Below are 19,530 nucleotides of genomic sequence, written 5' to 3'. Positions count from 1 at the left end.
GGGGGGGGGCAATTTGCAGCCCCATTTCACCCCTATTTTACTTCCCCACCCCCCCCAAGAACAAAAAAAATCCTCCACCAGGTCGAGCCCCCCCCATTTCCAAGGGGGCGCTGAACCCCTTTTTTCCGGTAACGCTCTTTGTATCTAAATTTGGGGGTGTTGGGGGGGGGTGGAAAGTTGAAGAAGTTGCGCGGCAGAGGGGCGAAGTTGCGCAAAGCGGTTTTGAGGGGAAAAATGGCAAATAAAGGGGTTGGAAGAAATAAAGGGGTGGGATTAGGGGGGGTGGGGGGGCAGCACCCCTGTTTGGGTGGGAGTTTTGGGGGGGGAAGGAGGGAAGGGTGGGGAGGCAGCGGAGCCGCCTCCGGGGTGGAAATTCAAAGTTGGGGTGACTCACGCCAAGCCAGGAGCTTCATTCGCCGTCGTCTCTGTCCCCACAGAAGTCGCCGCTGTCCCCACGGCGCGGGGGGGACGGTGACACCGTGATGTCCCTCTCGCCGGGTCCCCGGTTCCTGTGCCAGCCCGGTCCGGCCACCCGTGCCCCCCGCTCCGCCGCAGCGGGGGGGAGCCCCGAAATCTAACATTCTATGGACAGCGAGGGGTTTCACCAGGAGGTGAGTTCCCCCCAAATCCATCCACACACCGCCCCGATCACCTTCACCTTTTTGGGGTGATTTATGGTCTCTTTGGGTTGGTTGTAACATCGCTGTAACTTGTAGGGGGGTTGGCAGGGAAAGCCCCTTCTTGGTTGGTTGTTGGGTTTATTTTTTTAAGTGTATTTCCGCAGGAAACGGGACTTTCTGTTGCTTTAAAAGCCGCTTTGATGCCTTAAACCCCCCCCCCTCCAAGCTCCGCTTGTCACTGGGGTGTCCCCAAAACGCCACCGTGGGGTGGGTGGCAGATGCGTGGGACAAACCCCCACCTTTAAATTGAATTTTGTTGCATTTCTTGGTATAAAAGAGCAAAATGCTTTGTGAAACACACTCGGGTGCTGTTTGGGGGTGGGGGGGTCCCCAAAAAGAAAGGGGTACTTGGAGGGCAGAGCCGTGCCCGGGGGGAGCGTCGCCGCGCTAACGAGTCGTGGCGCTTTCCCCACCGAAAATTACGGTGTTTTCCATCGGCGCTTCTGGTTTGACCGGCTGGGATGGTTGGAACCGGGATTTCTAATATCGTGTCGGGTTTGGGGGGTCCAAAATGGGGCAGTGGGGATGTCTTGGTGGGGTTTATTTTTATGACTTTGCTCGCTAAAATGTTGATGCCGCTTTGGGTTTTTTTGGGGGTATTTTGGGGGTGAGCGACCGCCTCGCGCCTCCAGGTTGTGTCTGGTTTTGCCCTTGGGCTGGCGGGTGGGATGGGACGGTGGGGACACAGGGACAAGCCGCTTGGAAATGGCACGAGGACGGACTTTGCCCTTGACAAAGCGCCGGTGAAAACGGCTGACGGTGGGGATTGGAGCCCCGGCGCTTTTCTGGGGTGGACACGTTAAAAAAGATGATTTATGCCGGTGTTGCCGGAGCCGGGAGCGGTGGGATCCCCCCAGGTGGGATTCCCGCGGGGTGTGCCGCGCTTCCCACGTCCCGGCACATTTCCCGGGGTGTTTTGGCAAAGGAAACAACACGAGGAGCCGGCTCCTTCCCCCAGCACCGGTTCTGCCCGTTCGGCCGGCTCGGCAAAGCCGGCGTCTCCCCTCGCATCGCCGCCTTCGTGCTGTGGGGCACCGAACCGTGGGGTTTGGTTTCCACGCTGGGCGACGCGGCTCCATCCATGGGGGTTTTGGGAGAGGAGGAGGAGGAAGGACGGTGCTGCAGGTCGAGGTTTTGCTCCGCTCCCCATCCCACTGGACCCTCCCCAGGCGCCTCTTGATGCTGTTTGCATAACTAATCATTGTCAACCTGCTCATTACCAAAATACATGGCAAAGCCTCGCTCGGCGCCGGGGAGCCGCCGGTTTGAAGCAAGAGGTGCCCAAACCACCCAGGAAAGATGGGCTAGTGGAGGGGAGGATGCTCCGACCCTTCTACCCCAGTTTGGAGGGGATGAAACTTATATAAATCCCACGAGAAACCCCATTCCCGGTGGGATCGGTTACACCGGGACCCCAAAACCGCTTTGGCAGGTGGTTGGTGGGACGTGATGCAGATCAAAGTGTCCCCGGCACGTCCCCGGCATTGGGAAATGAAAGCCCCAACCGAATTTGGCAAACTGTCTCAGTGCCGAACGCCGGAGATTAGGGATAATCTCATTTAAAGCATCACTAATAAAAAGTTACTAAATTCGTCCATCTCAAGGGGTTTTCCTGGTGAGTTGGGCTGTTGCTTCTTTTTTTCATCTCACTGGCATGAAATCACCCCAAAACGAATCTGGCATCTCCAACAAAGAAAAAGCATCTAGGTGATGGGTGGGATGAAGGACAGGTCTGGGTTTGTCTCGTTTTTGGCCGGTACATCCCAGTGTCACCCACAGGATTGTCACCTGCCCGCCGGTGGTGTCCCCAGTTAATCCAGAGTGATGCTTGCACTGGAAATATTTCACATTTTAGCTGCAAAAACAGCAAAAACAACTCGGGGTCAAATCGCCCTGTCCAGCCGGAGGAGGAGGAGGGTGGGAGGATGGAAGCGTTTGCGTTAATTAAATCCCCCCTCATGTTTTCTGCGTTGGTGCCGAGCTCGGCCGGGCAAAGGGGGTTTTGCAGCCGTCAGCGCAAAGGTTGGAAATTGGGGGGCAACCAGTTCACAGCACCAGTTTATTCCTATTTATTGCTCGGAGCAGAGGTTGGGGTCTGGCTCGGTGTTGCTGTCACCTCTCGGCTCACTGTGGCCTTTTTGGGAAGGGACAAGCCCGAGCGAATGTCACAGGGATGGGGACGTCGCGCCCAGGGTCACGTTTTCCGCCTGGCATCGGGTTTATCCGTCCCGCTGGGAATCCCGTGGGCCTGGGGCTCCTTGGGCCCCTCCGAATCCTTTCGGAAACGCTTTTCAGCGGGGCGCTCCTGGGAAACCTTCGGCACCTTGGAGTTTGTTCCAAGTTTTGCCAGCGATTTGGCCGGGAATAAAGCTGGAGCATCCCAGGAGCGTCGCCTCGGATGGGGAAGGTTTTGGGGGCTTCCCACTCCCCTTTTTCCTCCGTCCCCCTCCTAAAATCCATGTGTGCGTCACAGGGGAGACCTGTGAGCTCCAGACGGGCTGGAAAAGCCGGAGCTGATCCCGTCAGGGCTGGTTTAAGGATTCCAGTCCTGGCTTAACCCTTTCGCCGGCCCATTCCCATGGGAAAATGTCCCCCCTGTATCACTGGGACATGGATTTTGGGGAGAAGGGGACACCTGGGTGACATGGGGGTGCTTGTGTGGGATTTAAGCCTTGCAAAGCTCTGCTGTTCCCCAGTTAACCATGTCCTTGCATGAACCATGTCCCCAAATTAACCATGTCCCCAAATTAGCAACGTCCCCAAATCCAGGGCCCCAAATTAATGAGAACGCTGCGGTTTAATGGCAGGAAAAAATATATTTGGGGGGGGAGGGGGGTAAAGCGTGGTTTTGGGGACCCCTTGGCTGCTGAGGGCAGGGGGGTCTGTGTTCTGTCCCCTGTGTGTTGCTGTCCCTTGTGTGTTGCTGTCCCTGTCACCAGCTGCCTCAGTTTCCCGTGGGGGGGGACACACACAGATACAATCGGGGTTTGGGGGTCTTGTCACCCATTTTTTTGTGGGGGTGTGTGGGATCAAGGCACCTCCCCGCGTGTCCGTGTCCCCGTGTCCCTGTGTCCCCGCTCCTGCGCAGCGGCCGCGCTCGGCCCCGGGCGGGGGGAGCGGGCGGGCGGTGTCGCGCTGCGTGGGGGCGAGTTACGCGTGTTTGTTGGGGGGGGGGGGGGGGGAAATTACGCGGAGGGCGAAGGAGAGAAGGAGGAGAAGGAGGAGGAGTAGAGGAGGAGAAGCGGGGGGAAGCAGGAGAGATGCGCCGGTCAACCCCCCCCCCGGCTGCAGCAGGGCGGCGGTGAGGGAGCGCTGAGGAGAGGGAGACAAGATGGCTTCCTCCTGAGGGCCGGATCCGTGCGGGGCCCGGCGGGGGCTGCGAGGGCAGCGGCGGGGGGAGCGGCGAGGTAAGCGCACCCCCCCAAAAAAAATACCTCTCTCTGCACCCCCCCTAAGCATATCCACCCCCCTCCGCCTCTCCTCCGTGGGTTTGTAACCGCGGGTGAGGGGGGAGGTGAAGCGTGTGCCCCCCCCGCGGTGTTTGCGCGTTGGCGGATGAAGCAGCGGCGGGGCCGGGAGGACAAAGCGGCGGGGCCGGGAGGGGGGGACGGACACACACAGACAGACACACACGGACAGACACACAGACACACACACACACCGCCCCCCCGGGCCCTGCGCCCCTTCGCGCTGATTTTCCTCTATTTTCCCTCTTTTATCCCTTTTCTTTCTCTCCAGCACCAGGTCGGGGGGCACTTGGGGGTTGAGGGGGGGAGTGAGCCCTAATGCCCCCCCCCCCCCAATCTTCATTACCCCGTTGCTTTTCAGCTTTATTTTTAAATATTATTTTAATGGTTTCCCCCCCCTCCGTCCCCAAAATGTGCTGAGCTCAGGGGTCCGGCGGGTGATGCTAACGAGCGTGATGCTAACAAGGGTGACGAGGCTCCCCCGGCGTGACGTCACCTTGACGTCACCCGGCAGCTGTCACCCCCTCACCGTGACGAGGACACGGGGTCTGGCGAGGTCGGTGTGTCCCCCCCTCCAGCTTTTTGTCACGCTGGGGGTAGGATGGAGATGGGGGGAAAAGGCGGCTTGTCCTCATCAAAGGGGTCTTATCCACCATCTGAGGTGGCGGTTTCGGTTGTCCCGGTGCCAAGAGTTTTGGTGACAGGGCAGGATCCCTCCGTCACCGGGGGATGTCCCCGAGGTCAGGGAAAGGTGCGCAGAGACGCGCGGCCGCCCCGAAGTTTGGAGTCAGCGGCGAGCGGCTTTGGCACCACGTGTTGTCGAGGGATGGGGGACGCTCCAGATCTTCGTGCGCTGGAGCCGCCAACGCCGGAGCCGCCTCCGGATCTGCGGGTGCTTTGGCAAAATAAAAACCCCTTCATCTGTGCTGGGGTGCTGGGATGCGGCCCCGAGGTTGCATCATGCCAGGGAGGGATGGGCAGCGCCGGAGCAGAGTCCTCGCGGGTTGTTACGGTGGCCCCATAAACGAGCCCCGCTCTTGGCCTTTGGCACCTAATTAGCTGTGATGAGGTTTGTTTTTCGGATTGCCGACCTGGACTCTTTATCGCAGGTAATTAAGGGGAGAGGTGGCTTGAAGGAGGAGCCGATGGGACTTTGGGAAAGACAAATGTCCCCCCGCCCCGACTTTGGCCTTTCCTAGGGGGGCTTTGCCGGCCCCGCTGGGGACAGTGAAGCTGTAACATGGTGCCTGTGGGATGCACAGTTGTGCTGTGGGTCTGTGTCCCAAAAAGCCTTTCCTGGGATGTCTCCGGCACTGGCGTTCCGGGAGTGAGCTGTCCCCACAGCACTGGGGTCCCGTGTCCCCTGCCTGCATGTGTTGGGTTCTCGTCTCTGTCCCTGTGACATTAAGGTCCCCTGTCCCCTGCTTGCATGTGTTGGGGTCCCTGATCCCTGTCCCCATCGCGTCAAGGTCCTGTGTCCACTATCTGCATGTGCTGAGGTCCCTGATCCCTGTCCTCATGGCGTCAGGGTCTCCTGTCCCCTGCTTGCATGTGTTGGGCTCTCCAGTCTCTGTCCCCATGGTGTCAGGGTCTCCTGTCCCCTACCTGCATGTGTTGGGCTCTCCAGTCTCTATTCCCGTGACATTAAGGTCCTTGGTTTCCTGCCTGCATGTGTTGGGGTTCCTGGTCCCTGTCCCCATGGCATTGGCGTATCCAGATTCCTGTCTGCATGTGCCAGGGTCTCCTGTCCCCATCCACACAGCACCAGTGTCCCCAGTCCTCTGCCTGTGTGTGCTGTGGTCTCTGATCCCCATCCATGTGACACCAGGGTCCTTGTCCCCTGCCTGTGTGTGCTGGGGTCCCCTGTCCCTGTGGCATTGTGTGTCTCTGTCCCTGTAGCTTCGGGTTTCCCGACCTTTTGCCTACACGTGCTGGAGTTCCCCAGTCCTCATCCCCTCTGAACTGGGGTTCTCGGTCCCCATCCCTATGGCAGTGGTGTCCCTTGTCCCCTGTCTGTGTATGCTGGGGTCCCTGCTCCTTGTTTCTGCAGCGCTGGGGTCCCCACTCCCCTCCCCACATGTGTGGGTGTCCTTAGTCCCCATCCCTGTGCCATCAGGGTCCCCAGTCCCCTGCCTGCATGTGCCGGTGTCCCTTGTCCTTGTCCCTATGACACTGGGGTGCTTGGTCCCCTCCCTGCATGTGCCGGCATCCCCGTTCCTATGGCAATGGGATCCCCATTCCGTGCCCGCGTGTTCCCGCCATGTCCCTCGCTCCACGTGCGCTCAGGAGCTTTTCTAACGGGACAGCAGCAATGGGGCCAGCGCCAAAGTCCCTGTCCCCTCGCTGTCCCCACTGCCGCTTGGGGCACAGACTGGGACAAGAGTGATGCATCCCAAACCCTGGGGACTGGTGCCCCTTCTCCCCTCCTCTGCCAGCTCTTTAATCTCGCTGCTTTGAGCTCAATGCAAGAGGGTGCCAGACCATTTTTTGAGGATGAAAGAGCTTTTTTATTTATCCCCTTCTTCCCCGGGCCGGCATCCAAGGGGAGATGAAATGAAACGGGAAGAGGCTGGAGGTGAAACAGCTGCGATGGGCTCCGTCCCTGCTCCACATCTGCCCGCCACGCCGCTGCCAGCCCCGCAAACCCAGCACAACCCCAATCTTCTCCTCTTCCCCGCGGCCAAAAAGCCCCTTTTCCCAGGAGCGGGGATGCTTGGCGGTGGTGGGATGGGGCTGGCAGCGGGGATTTGCAGGCGGGATCTGTTGGAGGGAGTCGTGTCGCGGGGACAATGCGGTGTGTTTGTTTGCTACAGCTAAAATGGCAGTTCTTAAAAAAAACAAGAAGAGAGAAGTGCTTCTGCACATCCAGTCGCCGCATCTTTTGATTAAATGAGATTTTTGCTGTCGAACGGGGGAGCTGGGGACCGCGAGCCTGCAGTTTCCATTGCAGCCAAATGAGAGGAGAAAAAAAATCTCCCCGAACCACCCCAAGCATTGAAAATACTGTAAAAAAAAGAAAAAAAGGATTGGAGCAAGTTGTAATTGCTGCAGTCATCAGCGTGGAGGCTGGGGGATGCTGTGTAATGGCTGGAGGGTTTGTCACCAGCTGGTGGCCGCTGGTGACATGGCCCTGGTCACCGCAGCCCCTGCTCTGCCGAAAAGGACGGAGGAGCATTTAATGCCATTGTGTTTAAATCTGTTCCATATAACGCTGTTGCGTTTAAATCCGTTGGACATAAACACTGTTGCATCTAGCGCTGTTGCATTTACATCTATTGCCTATAACACCATCGCACTTAAACACTGTTGTGTATAACACTGTTGCATTTAAAGCTGTTACATTTAAAGATGTTGCATTTAAAGCTATTGCATTTAAAGGTGTAGCATTTAAAGCTTTTCCATTTAAGCCGTTGCACCCAACACCGCTGGGTCTGGAGCTGTCGCATCCAAACCCGCCGCACTTCACACCGTTGCGTTTAAAGCCCTCGCGCTTAAACCCCGCGCCGATTAAAGCCGTTGCAATTAAAACCCTCGCGCGTAAAGCCGCGCCGATTAAAGCCATCGCAGTGCAAGCCCTCGCAGCGGGGCCCGTTTCTCCCCGGTTGGGGGACCGTGGCGCGTCCCTTGTGTCCCCGTGCTCCTCGGCACACGCCGCCTGCCCGCACATGGCTCTTCTATTTTTTTTTAGGTTTACAAACACGCCGGCCTCGTGCACGCGCCGCTTTCCCCCCTCCTTCCCCGTGAGTCATCAACCCCGTCACCGGGCCGGGGAAGCCGGAGGCGTCATCGGCGCATCCCCCGTCATGCTGATGACCCTGGTGAGGGGGGGAAAACCGGTGAAATTAGATGTTTTTTTCCCCCTTTTTCTTAATCGTTCCTATTCCTCTTTCGGCGAGTGAGATAGCAAGGATGCGATGGCGACCGCTGGCTCGTGGGTGGTCAATGATGGGTTTTTCGGAGAGGATCGTGGCACTGCGGGCTTCCTCACCGTGTTGCGGTAGCCTTGGGTTTGAGGTGATGCTGATCGTTGCCTTTTTGGGGATGGGTGAGGTTTTTGCAGCGGAAAAGCCGGTGAATGCCCAAGATGTAGTCAAAACCCTGGCTGTGCGGCTCCCCGTGCCGAAGCCCCCGCGGCTGAGCTCATCGCTGGAGCCATTGTCATCTTTGTCATCGGGCTGAGGTGGCTGCGGTGACTCAGCAGCGCCGGTGCTGACTCAGCGGCACTGGGGAGGCAGCCAGGAGTGGGGGGGGGGGGGGCTTGAAATTTTGGGTGAGAAAAGTTGGGTTTTTGGGGGTTTTTTTGCACAGCAAAATGGTTCTGCTGGTGCCGAGCCGGCACCCGTGCTACCAATGTGTGTTTTCTACCCCGTGCACCTTCCTCCGACCTTTGGAAAAGGGATTTAATCCATCAGGGTCATGTCTCCCACCCGCCGTGAGATCTGTTTCCCCACGGGGGACGGGTCGCGGTAGTGAAACCAGCTCAGGGTTTGGCAAAGCCGGCGTTTTCCCTGCTCCCAGACGGGGCAGGGCTGGGTTCCCACTCATCTCCCGGCTCCTGCCCGCCGGCCATTGTGCCAACAACTTGTCGGTGCTTGCCGGGCAGGAGGGCGGTGACGTGCACGGTTCTCCTCCTCCTCTGAGAGGTCGGGCTGTTCGGCACGGTGGCGCAAGGAGCCCCCGTGTTTTGGGGGGGACAACTGCGGCACCCCCAGGTACGACGGGACGGGGATGGGCTGGAGGGGAGCTGAGCACCCATGGATGCTGGGTGGCACATCCCCAATGTGCACTCCAGGAGGGTGCGAGGAACCTGCTCGAACCTGGGGGGTGGAAAAGCCTTGAAAATTGGGGTGCAGTTTGATTGGTGCATGGGTGCAGGGCGGCTTTCCCCAAAAACCAGCTTTTCCCCCCGTTTGCAATGCAGGGTGGCAATGTCCCCGCCGGGGGGGCTGGGAGGGGACCATGCCTGTCCCACGGGGGATGCTGGCGGTGAAATGGGGCCCAGCCCCGCGGGGGCGGCCGGGCTGGGACAGCAAACGCCGTAGGGCTGGGCGAGAGGCGAGGAGAGGCCCCGGGCCCTTCTGCTGCGCCCACGCACCTCCCTCTCCCTTCTGTCTTCCCAGGTGGGTCCTTTTCCCTCCCCAGGCTCATCCCTTCCTGCCTGACCCTGTCCCCTCCTCCCCAACCCTGTCCCCTTCCTCCCCATCCCCTTCTCCTTGTTCCCCATCTTCCTCTTCTTCCTCTCCTTCCCCATCCCCTTTCTCCCCTTCTTCCGCTTTCTCTCCATTTCTCCCCATTTCTCCCCATTTCTCCCCATCCCATCCTTCCCCTTCCTCACATTCTCCATCTCCTTCCCTTTCCCTTTCCCCATCTTCCCTATACCCTTCTTCCCCTTCTTTCCTTTTTCTCCTTCTTTCCCTTCTTCCCCTTCCTCCTCTTTTTCCTTTTCTTCCCCTTCTTCCTCTTCCTCCCCTTCCTCTACCTCTTCCCCTTCTTCTCCCTTACCTTCCTCCCTATCTCGTTCTTCCCCTTCTTCCTATTCCCTTTCTTCCCCTTCCTCCCCATCCCCTCCTTTCTCTCCATCCCCTCCTTCCTTCCCCTCCCCACCAAGCCGCTTTCCCCACCACCTGGCGATTTGGCTTTGCCCAGCCAGCTCTGGCGCCAATCTGGTAGCCTAGCGCCGGCACGAGAGGAGCCAGCTGTGTTGGAGGAAAAAAAAACACTCCAAGAAACAAAAATAGTACCGCAGTTCTTTTTTTTTTCCTTTTTTTTCCCCTCCGTCTTTTCCCTTTCGAGAGCTCGGCTCCTTCCCTGCCCGGCCGGAGCCGGCAGCGTGCCGCGGCTCCACACCGTGCCAAGCCTTTCCCACTTGCCCGCGCCAACTGGCGGCTCCCGGCTCGGCTCGGTGCCGGAGTGGGAACGCGCGCCGTGGTTTGGCTGCGGCGGTTTGGTTCCCAGATGCTGTTCCAGTGGGAGCATCCGCTGGGATGTCGCTCACCCAGATCCAGTGCTGAGCATCCCTGCTCCAAATATCCCAACCCTGAGTGTCCCTGCTCTGAATATCCCAACCCTGAGCATCCCTGCTCCAAATCCCGACCCTGAGCATCCCTGCTCTGAATATGCCGACCCTGATTATCCCTGCTCTGAATATCCCAACCTCGAGTATCCCTGCTCCGAGTATCCTGACCCTGAGTGTCTCTGCTCAGAAGATCCCAACCCTGAATATCTCTGCTCCAAATATCCCAACCCTGAGTATCCCCTCTCCGAACATCCTGACCCAGAGTATCCCTTCCCTTGAGCATCTTTGCTCCAAACATCCCGATCCTGAGTTATCCCTTCCATGAGTATCCTACTTTGAACATCCCAACCCTGAGTATTCTTGCTCTGAGCATCCTGACCCTGAGTATCCGTTCCCTTTGTATCCCTGCTCTGAACATCCCAACCCTGAGCATCTCCTTCCTGAGCACTCCCACCCTAAGAACCCCTTCCCAGCACATTCCTGCCTGGAACATCCCTGCTGGGTCCCATCCAAAAGGGAAAAAACCCTTTTTCTGAAGGAAATGAGGATGGATGGAGATGGGAACAAGTTTTTTTTCCACTTGGAAAAGCTCTCGGTGCTGGTGGGATGCCGGTGTGGTAGGCATGAGCAGGATTATGTTGTGTTCAACTGGCTTGTTGTTCCTGGTGAGAAGGAAAAGGGGGTGAAATAATTGCCCTGGCGTTATCTGGAGAGGAGTTACGGATATGGGAGTCCCCAAAATCGCTCCCGGGGCTCATGTGAAGCGGAGCTGGGCTTCCCGTGGCGTAAATCAGCTCAGCAACCTCGGCATCGCCGCGATCCCGGCTTTTCTCCGGGCTAAATGAGGACAGGAGCGAGCAGCTCAGACCCAGCGCCGGGGTCAGCCGGGGCCATGGAAACAGCTTGGAAAACAGGGCGGGAGAGGCAGCGGCGGCGCCGGGAGCAGCGGGGCCGGGAGCCGGTGCGGTTGGTACCCCGGCTGGGGGGACCCGGGGGCTGTTGCAGGGCTGGCTCAGTACTCGGCCTTCCCAGATTTCCTTAATTTTCCATTTCTTTGGGAAGCCGAGTGTGGATTTGGGGCATTCACGCTGTTCGGTTCTTCTCCGGCATCCCCCCAGGCGGTACCTGGTGACGGTGGTTTGGGAGCAGGAGGGTTTTTTCCATCTCTTGGCATCCAGTGAGGTGATACCCCCTGAAAGCATCAATCCCCAGGACGGGGGGTTTTTTTCCATCTCTCATTGTCTGGCGAAGCGATACCCCCGAGAGCATCAATCCTTGGGGCAGGGAGTGTTTTCCATCTCTCGGTGTCCGGCGAAGCGATAACCCCCGACAGCATCGATCCCTGGGTCCGTGTGATTTCAGTAGCAAAGCCCTTGGGTGATTTATTATTGTAGGGTCTCCCGCCTTCAGGGATGCTCAGTGCTGGAGGATCCCCGGGAAGGGGGGGACGTTGCCAGAGGAGGAAAACCACAAGCGGCATTGCCGGGGCTGGCCGGGCTCCACCGGCGCGGTGCGGGGCCGCCAGCCAAGCTGCCTCTTGGCCGGCCCGGCTGGCAGCGGCGCCGCTGACCTCCCGAACACCCCGCCGTGCCCTCGCCGCAGCCCCGGCTCCCCCCTGATGGCACCAGGAAGGGCTCCGGCATCCAGCCTTCCCCCCTGTGCTCAAATTTCATACATTTAATACAATTCAAGCGGGTTTTTCTTGCAGCGGGATGACACCAAGCGGCTTCCGAGCTGCTCTACGTGCGGCGAGTTGCTCCGTTCTCTGCAGCTGAGCCCATCGAGGGTTTTAAACCCCCCCAAAATATTGATACGGGGGAATTTTCGGAGTGTTTTTGGAGGATGAGGGATGTAAAACCTGTTCCCTTGTTGGCTTTGGGGTGTTTAGTTCATTTTGCTTACAGGTTGAAAATAATAATTTGAAATATAGATGTATAGACTGTAGGATATATAGATTCTTGGCCATACAGGGTTGTTGGATGTATAGGTCACTGGTTATATAGGGTTGCTGGATATGCAGGACTTGGGTATTTAGGGTTGCTGGATGTATAGATCTGCTGGATTTATGCAGTTGCAGGATATATAAGTTGCTGGATATAACGAGTTTGTGGATATATAGGGTTACTGGATATAAAATGTTGCCAATTATATAGATTGCTGATTATATAGGGCTGCTGGGTATATAGGCTGCTGACCATATAGGGTTGTTGGATGTATAGGTTGCTGGATATATGCAACTGCAGAATATATAAATTGCTGGATATAATGACTTAATGGATATATGGGGTTGCTGGATATATAGAGTTACTGGAAATGCAGGTGGCTGGATGTATAAAATTGCTGATTATGTAGGGTTGCTGGACATATAAGGCTGCTGGATCTATAAGACTGCCGATTATATAGGGTTGCTGGATATATAGGGCTGCTGGATGTGTAAGATGGTTGATTATATAGGGTTGCTGATTATATATAAGGCTGCTGGATGCATAAGATTGCCGATTATATAGGGCTGCTGGATACATAGGACTGCTTGATGTATAAAACTATTGATGATGTAGGCTGCTGGATTATATAGGGTTGCTGATTATATAGTGTTGCTGATTATGCATAAGGCTGCTGGATGCATAAAATTGTTGATGATCTGGATGTATAGGGCAGTTGAATATCGAAGCTCGCTGGATATACAGGGTTGTTGATTATATAGGATTGCTGGACATGTCAGCTTGCTGAACATGCAGCTTGCTGGATATACGGGTCACTGTATCTATAGGGCAGCAGGACCTATAGGACGCACAACCGGCGAGGGCTGCGCTTCCCAGCAGAGGCACCGGGGTCCCCCCCCGTGTTCTCGAGGCACCTTTGGGGGCCCCTCCAGCGCTGCGGGGCCAGCGTGGGGCCCCCGCCGTCCGTCCGTCCGTCCCTACGTGCACGCGGCGCTGGGGCTAATGGCTCCTCCAGCTGGTTTTGCAGGGGGCGGGGAGGGCCGGGGCGGCTGAGGCTGGAACAACTCGTTTCATCCTTCCTTCGCTCCCGCCGTCGCCTCCGGCTTCACCTCCCGCCCCGCACACGTAAGTGCCACCCGGCCAGCGCCGAACCCGGCACCGGTGGCCCCACCGGGGCTCCCCCCGGCGCTTGCCGCGCTACGAACGGCTCCGCGCTCTTCCCAGCGCAGGCTGGAAACCCTCCAAGCCGGGCTCTGCCTGTGCGGTTAGCTTGGTTTTTTTAGGTTGTTTTAGGGTTTTTTTTTGCCTCCCTTCCTTCTTTTTAAGGCATTTAAAACAGGGGGGAAAAAATAAAAACAAAAAGACGAAAACCAGATTAAAAAAACCCAAATGTTTTAATCCTCATGGGGATTTTTTTTCCCGTTTTATAAAGGATACAAAAGGGACGTGCAGGAGCTGATTTAACTCACACTTGGTTTTCTCTTTATTTTCATGTATTTCCCTCCCCCCCTTCCCCAGCTTTTATTCTTTCCCGGGGTCAATGGAAGGAGGTTTGGGCAGGCAGCGCTTTTTGGGGGGGAAAATGGGGGTTTGATGCCCTCGGCGGCGATGGAGCGATTTCTGGGGGTGCTGCCGGAGTCAGGATTGGGAATTGAATTTTGGTGAGAAGCTGCAGGGTCTTTCCATCCCCCAGCCCGCGGGGCTAGGAACAAAAGGAGCTGGATGAGAGAGCCAGGAAAAAAATAATCCTATTTTATATATATATTTCTTTTTATTTTTTCTTCCCCCTGCTGATTTGGGGAAGGTTGTAGCTCTCAGATTAACCCTTTAGTGGCGGGGAGTTCTCATTCCTGCTTGTGTTAATACAGTGAATTATTTTCCTGCATCCCCCTCCTGGGTTGATAACCTGGTTTACGGGACAGAGCAGCCCAGAGGGCCCCCCAAGCTGATTTTTGGGGCTTCCCCAGCAGATTTCCCCCCCCCCCCCCCAAATAAACGCTTGGGGCCTGTGTCTGCTCCCCACCCAAAGCAAAACAGGTTTGGTGTCATTTCTCCAGGCTGGTGTCACCGGGGACATTTTGGGGGACGAGTGTGTCCCCCTGAGGGCTTGGGGGGGGCTCAGGGCGGGTTTTTTTGGCTGGGGAGGGTGGTGATGGCTGAGGAAGGACGGGCGAGGCTGTTTGTCCCCGGGTGTGTGAAGGAGCGCGGGGGCGGCACGTTGTCCCCACCCTGCCCAGGTTGCCGTTTCGCACGGCACAAACAGGCACGAATGGCACAAAACTTGCTCCCCAGACCGGAGGGACCAGTCCCGGCGCTGGCGGCTCCATCACTCGGCTCTGGGGATGCTGCCAAGGGACCGAATCCCCCGTAAAGCTGCGGTAGCATCAGAGTGAACCCTGTGCTGGGGTCGTGGTGATTTGCACTGGTGCTGGGTGTTTTCACCCCTGGGAAAAGGGGATTTTTGGGATATAATCGCACCAGGAGCGGTTCCTCCGCGGTTTTGCTGCAGTCAGCAACGTGCTTATCACGAGCGTAGAAACCGGTACTGCCAGAGCACTAAAATCCCCGCTGCTGAGGGGGGAGAGCACAGAAAGACCCCTCCATCCCCGGCAAAACTCCTTGGAGGGTCTTAACCAGGTGTATGAGGCCAGACGCCGGGGTGATGGGCTCTGGGTGCCACCACCTCATGTCGGCACTAATGGTTTTGGTGCTTCTTTGGCCCGCGGCCGGTTTTCTGGACGCCGTTGCTGTCACTTGGCGTTGCCGGGAGTCCTGGCCGGCCGTGTTGATACAGACGCCGGGTTATTTGAGGTGAAAGCGTTCCCGCGCCGCCCCTGGCACCGGCGTAGCCAACTCGGCGGCTTCCTGCCGTGCCGCGGTCCCCGCTCCGCCGGCTGCTCCGCGCTGGGATGTTTGTTTTGGGCACAGGTCCAACAAAAACCCCCTTTTTTCTCCCTGTGCCGCTTCCTTCGCCAGTGCAAACCGGTGCCAGGGGCGCTCTCCCCGTCTCAATGGAAATCCCGAACCGTCCTGTGATATTTCAAAAGCAGGTGGCAGGGTGGGGATGTGGGCGGCGCGGTGGAAACTGGTCGCCTTTCGAGCCGAGCTGCTCCTTACACAGCCGGCGAAACCCGCCTGGTTTTGCCAGCGGCGATTATTACTTTTCTTTTCGTATGTTTCATCTACATCTTCATCACCTGGGTCAGCAAAAGAGACGGGGAAAGGGGAAAATAAAAAAGAAAGAGGGGGAAAATAGGGCGGGGGACGATGGCACGTGGCCGGGGATGCTCATGTCTCTCCTCTCTCTCCCAGCAGACAGGTTCGGCGGGCGACCCGGTTGATGGACCCAGCAGAAGCCAAATGGAAGAAGGGCCAATTAATTATGTCGAAGAAAGGCGGCTGAACGAGGGCGGCGGGCTCAGCCTGGCGAATGGGGGCCGGCCAGAGGCAGGGGGCACGGTGCTGATGGAGCCGAGCGGCTGGTCACCGGGCCAGCCGCCCGCCGCCGGCAAAGCCCACTTGGAAGACGTCAGGAACCTGGTGGCCTTTTCGGCGGTGGCCGAAGCCGTTTCCTCCTACCGGGTGCCGTTGCCGGGTTCGCCGTCGCTGCTGTATGAGAAGTTCGACTCGGAGATGAGCCGGGGCGGGCTGAGCACGGCGGACGGCGTGCCGCGGGGAGAGGACCTGCACGCCCTCAAGGCCGCCCTGGCTTTGGCCAAGCATGGCGTGAAGCCCCCCAACTGCAACTGCGATGGCCCCGAGTGCCCCGACTACCTGGAATGGCTGGAGCAGAAGATCAAGACAGCTCTCAGCGAAGAGCTGGCGTCACCACGGCCCCGCGTTGCCGCTGACCCCCCACCACCCCCACAGGAAGGTGCTATCGACCCCCAGCTGGTGCCTGAGACCGTCGAACCGTGCCCGCCCGACGGTCTCCCCTTTTCCCAAAGCGCATTGACCATCGCCAAGGAGAAGAACATCAGCCTGCAGACCGCCATAGCCATCGAAGCCCTCACGCAGCTCTCGGCCGCGCTCCCCCAGCCTGCCGGCAACGGCCACCCCCTGCCACCACCGCCCCCGCCGCCCCCCGCCACCCCATTCGGCCCCGTCGCCCCGCCGGCGCCCGCATGGCAGCGAGGGGACGAGCCCCGTTACCCGCCGGAGCCAGGAGCAGCGCCGGAGCCGTTTTTTGGCACAGCACCCCCCCGGGGGGGCTTTGCGGCGCCATGGGGGCTGGAAGCCGAGGGGGCAGCGGGGGCCGGGGACCCCATGGCAGAGCTGGAGCAGCTGCTGGGAAACGCTGACGACTACATCAAGGCGGCTTTCAAGAGACCCGAAGCAACGGCCGGTAAAGTGATGGTGCCTAAAACAGAGCCCCCCGAACGAGCACCCAGTAAGGATGTGCCGAGCAGCCCCCGTTTGCCGCCGGTGCCGCCGGAGCCCGACCTGCATAAGAAGACGCAGCTGGTCCTGCAGCAGCATCTCCACCACAAACGCAGCCTCTTCCTCGAGCAAAGCCTGGCCGCGGTGGCGGCGGCAGCACCGGATCGGCCGAGCGACTGGTGGGCTCCCGGTGCCCCGGCCGTGCCCCCCAAGCCCTTCGAAAAGCAGGCCAAAGAGAAGAAGAAGAAAACGCCGCCCGAAAAGCCCCCCCCAGCCAAACCGCTCCGCAAACAAGTGCAGATCAAGAAAGCCAAGCAGAAGGACTCGCAGCCGCTCTTCCCCCCACTCTGGCAGATCAGCCTGGAGGGGTTTCGGGCGCCCGCCGAACCCCCCGCCGAAGAGATGCAAACTGAACCGCCCCCCGCCTGCCCCCCGCCGCCTCTTGCACTACCCCCGCCCGCCGCTTGCCCCCCGCCGCCAAACCCCCTGGATGGCGGCCCCACAGCTCCCGACTCTCAGGAAAGGGGTGCCCCCGGGGGGGGCCCCCAAATTCACCCAGCACTGGCAGGCTCAACCGGCTCTGAGGAAACACCGGCCGCCCCCCCGCCGGCCACCCCGACCCCCATCGTGGTGGATGACAAGCTGGAAGAGCTCATCCGGCAATTCGAAGCTGAATTCGGGGAGAATTTCAACCTGCAGCCCCCCGAGACGCCCGCCCCGCTCCCCGCCGGGGCTGCCGAGGTGCCGGGGGGGTCGGTGCCCGCCCCGCAAGTGCCCCCCACCGCCACTGTGCCGGCTTCCAGCAGTGCTCCCCAAGCCGGCCCTAAAAGCTTTTCGTTCTCACCGGGGAAGGGTCCAGAGCCCCCCTTCACCGCCCGGTCCCCAAAACAGATCAAAATCGAGTCTTCTGGTGCTATCACTGTGGTGTCCACCACGTGCTTTTACTCTGAGGAAAGCCAAAACCCGGACGCAGATGACGCCGACGGGACCCCCACCAAGGACGAGGTGCCGCTGACGCCCACCCTGAGCGGCTTCTTGGAATCGCCGCTGAAATACCTGGACACGCCGACCAAAAGCCTCCTGGACACCCCGGCCAAGCGGGCGCAAGCGGAGTTTCCCACCTGCGACTGTGTGGGTGAGTGAGCGGCGGTGCCGGGGGGTTTCCCAGGGTGTCATTGCCAGGGGGTGGCTTTGCCAGCATGGGATTGTCCTGGGTAAATAGCGGAGTGATGCCATGGTGCTGGCAAAACGCTCATTTTTTGGGGGGATTTGGCTCTTGCATGGTGAAACCCCGATGCTGCAGAAGCTTTCTCCTTCTCTTCTCCTCCTTCTCTTCTCCTCCTTCTCTTCTCCTCCTTCTCTTCTCCTCATTCTCTTCTCCTCCTTCTCTTCTCCTCCTTCTCCTCCTCCTTCTCCTCCTCTCCTCTTCCTCTCCTCTCCTCCTTCTCCTCCTTCTCCTCCTCTCCTCTTCCTTCTCCTCCTCTCCTCCTTCTCTCCTCCTCCTTTTCTCCCCCTTTCCTCCTCTCCTCCTCCTCTCCTTCTCCTCCTTCTCCTTCTCCCTTTTTCTCCTTCTCTTCCTCCTTCTCCTCTTCTCTCCTTCTCTCCTTCTCCTCTTCTTCTTTTCTTTTGGTTACCCAAACTTTGACTCGGCGTGTGGGCTTATGCCTGAAACTGTACTTACTGCTGGGATGTTGGGTTGTTCAGTGCCCAGTCCCATCGGGATGCAATGAAAAAGCACCAAACTCTTGGATTTGGTGTTTTTTTGGTGTGATTTTGGGGTTTTTTTTTGGCATTTGTTAGACTTTACAGCAAGTGCTGGAGATTTCCCACCTAGTCCTCACAGTCCGACTCCATCTGAGTGTGCGGGAGCTGGATCTTCCCTCCCAAAAATTTAAACTGGAGTTGTGTTCTCCCCTTGGAGGAACAGGGTGAGGATTTGAGGCATCCAACTGAAAAAATGGACCCCCCCACCACAGGGAGATGTGGCCTCAGGCCAAGCGCAAGCTGCACTTTATTAACGGGCCTTACGATTATTAATTTACTTGCTTGTAAATGGCAGCAGTAATTAGCCCAAACGGCACCGAGCGAATGAAGGGCTTTTCTGGAGCCGCTCGGACCAATCTCGGAGTTTTGCAGGAAAAGATTCGGGTTGGTTTTTTTCTTTTGCAATATAATTTAGGAGCTGGGAGGGGGGGATCTCCCCCACCACCTCTCTCCATTTTCTCAAGGCAAAGCTGTGAGAAAAGCAATTAAGTTGGAGTCGGGGCTCGGTGCTTTATTAGGTGCCTGCGCTGTTAGATGCTGTAATAAAATCAGCCTTCGCTGCGTGTCCTGTATTGATCTCGGTCTGGCCAGCTGCAGCCCAGCTGAGCCCGGCTTTTCTCCTCGCCCTGGCGCCCGGCCAGTTCGACATGACGGGAATGAAAATCAGGGCCAGGAGAGCAGGGAGATGGAACGGCACGGCGGGCTGGAGCATCCTTCGCTTCCTGCGCCGGAACCTTCAAAACCTTAAAAGCCACGAGGGATTTGCTGCTGCTGGGGCAGTGCTGTTTGCAGGGATGTAGCCCAGAATCCTTCTTCTGTAGCTCAGCATCCTCCTCCCGTAGCTCAGCATCCTTCTGTAGCCCAGCATCCTTCTCTGGTAGCCCAGCATCCTCCTCTTGTAGCCCAGCATCCTCCTCTTGTAGCCCAGCATCCTCCTCTTGTAGCCCAGCATCCTCCTCTTGTAGCCCAGCATCCTCCTCTTGTAGCCCAGCATCCTTCTCTTGTAGCCCAACATCATCCTCCTGTAGCCCAACATCATCCTCCTATAGCCCAGCATCCTTCTCTGGTAGCCCAGCATTCTTCTCTGGTAGCCCAGCATTCTTCTCCTGTAGCCCAGCATCCTTCTCCTGTAGCCCAGCATCGTCCTCCTGTAGCCCAACATCATCCTCCTATAGCCCAGCATCCTCCTCTTGTAGCCCAGCATCCTCCTCTTGTAGCCCAGCATCCTCCTCTTGTAGCCCAGCATCCTTCTCCCATAGCCCAGCATCATCCTCCTGTAG

At 58.1% G+C, this 19,530-nt stretch overlaps 1 protein-coding gene across 6 annotated transcripts in view; it reads left to right on the top strand.

The window, feature by feature from the left end:
* The first annotated feature begins 469 nt into the window (after positions 1-469).
* Positions 470-19,530, top strand: part of TET3 (tet methylcytosine dioxygenase 3) — a 32,694-nt gene continuing 13,633 nt past the window's right edge. Inside the window, exons 1-2 of one of the 6 annotated variants that reach the window (XM_065041105.1) lie at positions 470-611; positions 15,422-17,621. In XM_065041105.1, coding sequence (XP_064897177.1) covers positions 585-611; positions 15,422-17,621 — 2,227 coding nt within the window. In that variant the 5' untranslated portion in view covers positions 470-584. Of the gene's footprint in view, positions 612-3,865; positions 4,088-8,719; positions 8,860-15,418; positions 17,622-19,530 lie in introns of those variants that run through there. The other 5 variants (XM_065041104.1, XM_065041107.1, XM_065041106.1 and 2 more) reach the window with 5 other exon arrangements.

Source organism: Columba livia, chromosome 25 (genome assembly GCF_036013475.1).
Source record: "Columba livia isolate bColLiv1 breed racing homer chromosome 25, bColLiv1.pat.W.v2, whole genome shotgun sequence".
In the NCBI taxonomy this organism is placed as follows: Eukaryota; Metazoa; Chordata; class Aves; order Columbiformes; family Columbidae; genus Columba; species Columba livia.
This window is presented reverse-complemented; position numbering and strand designations above follow the sequence as displayed.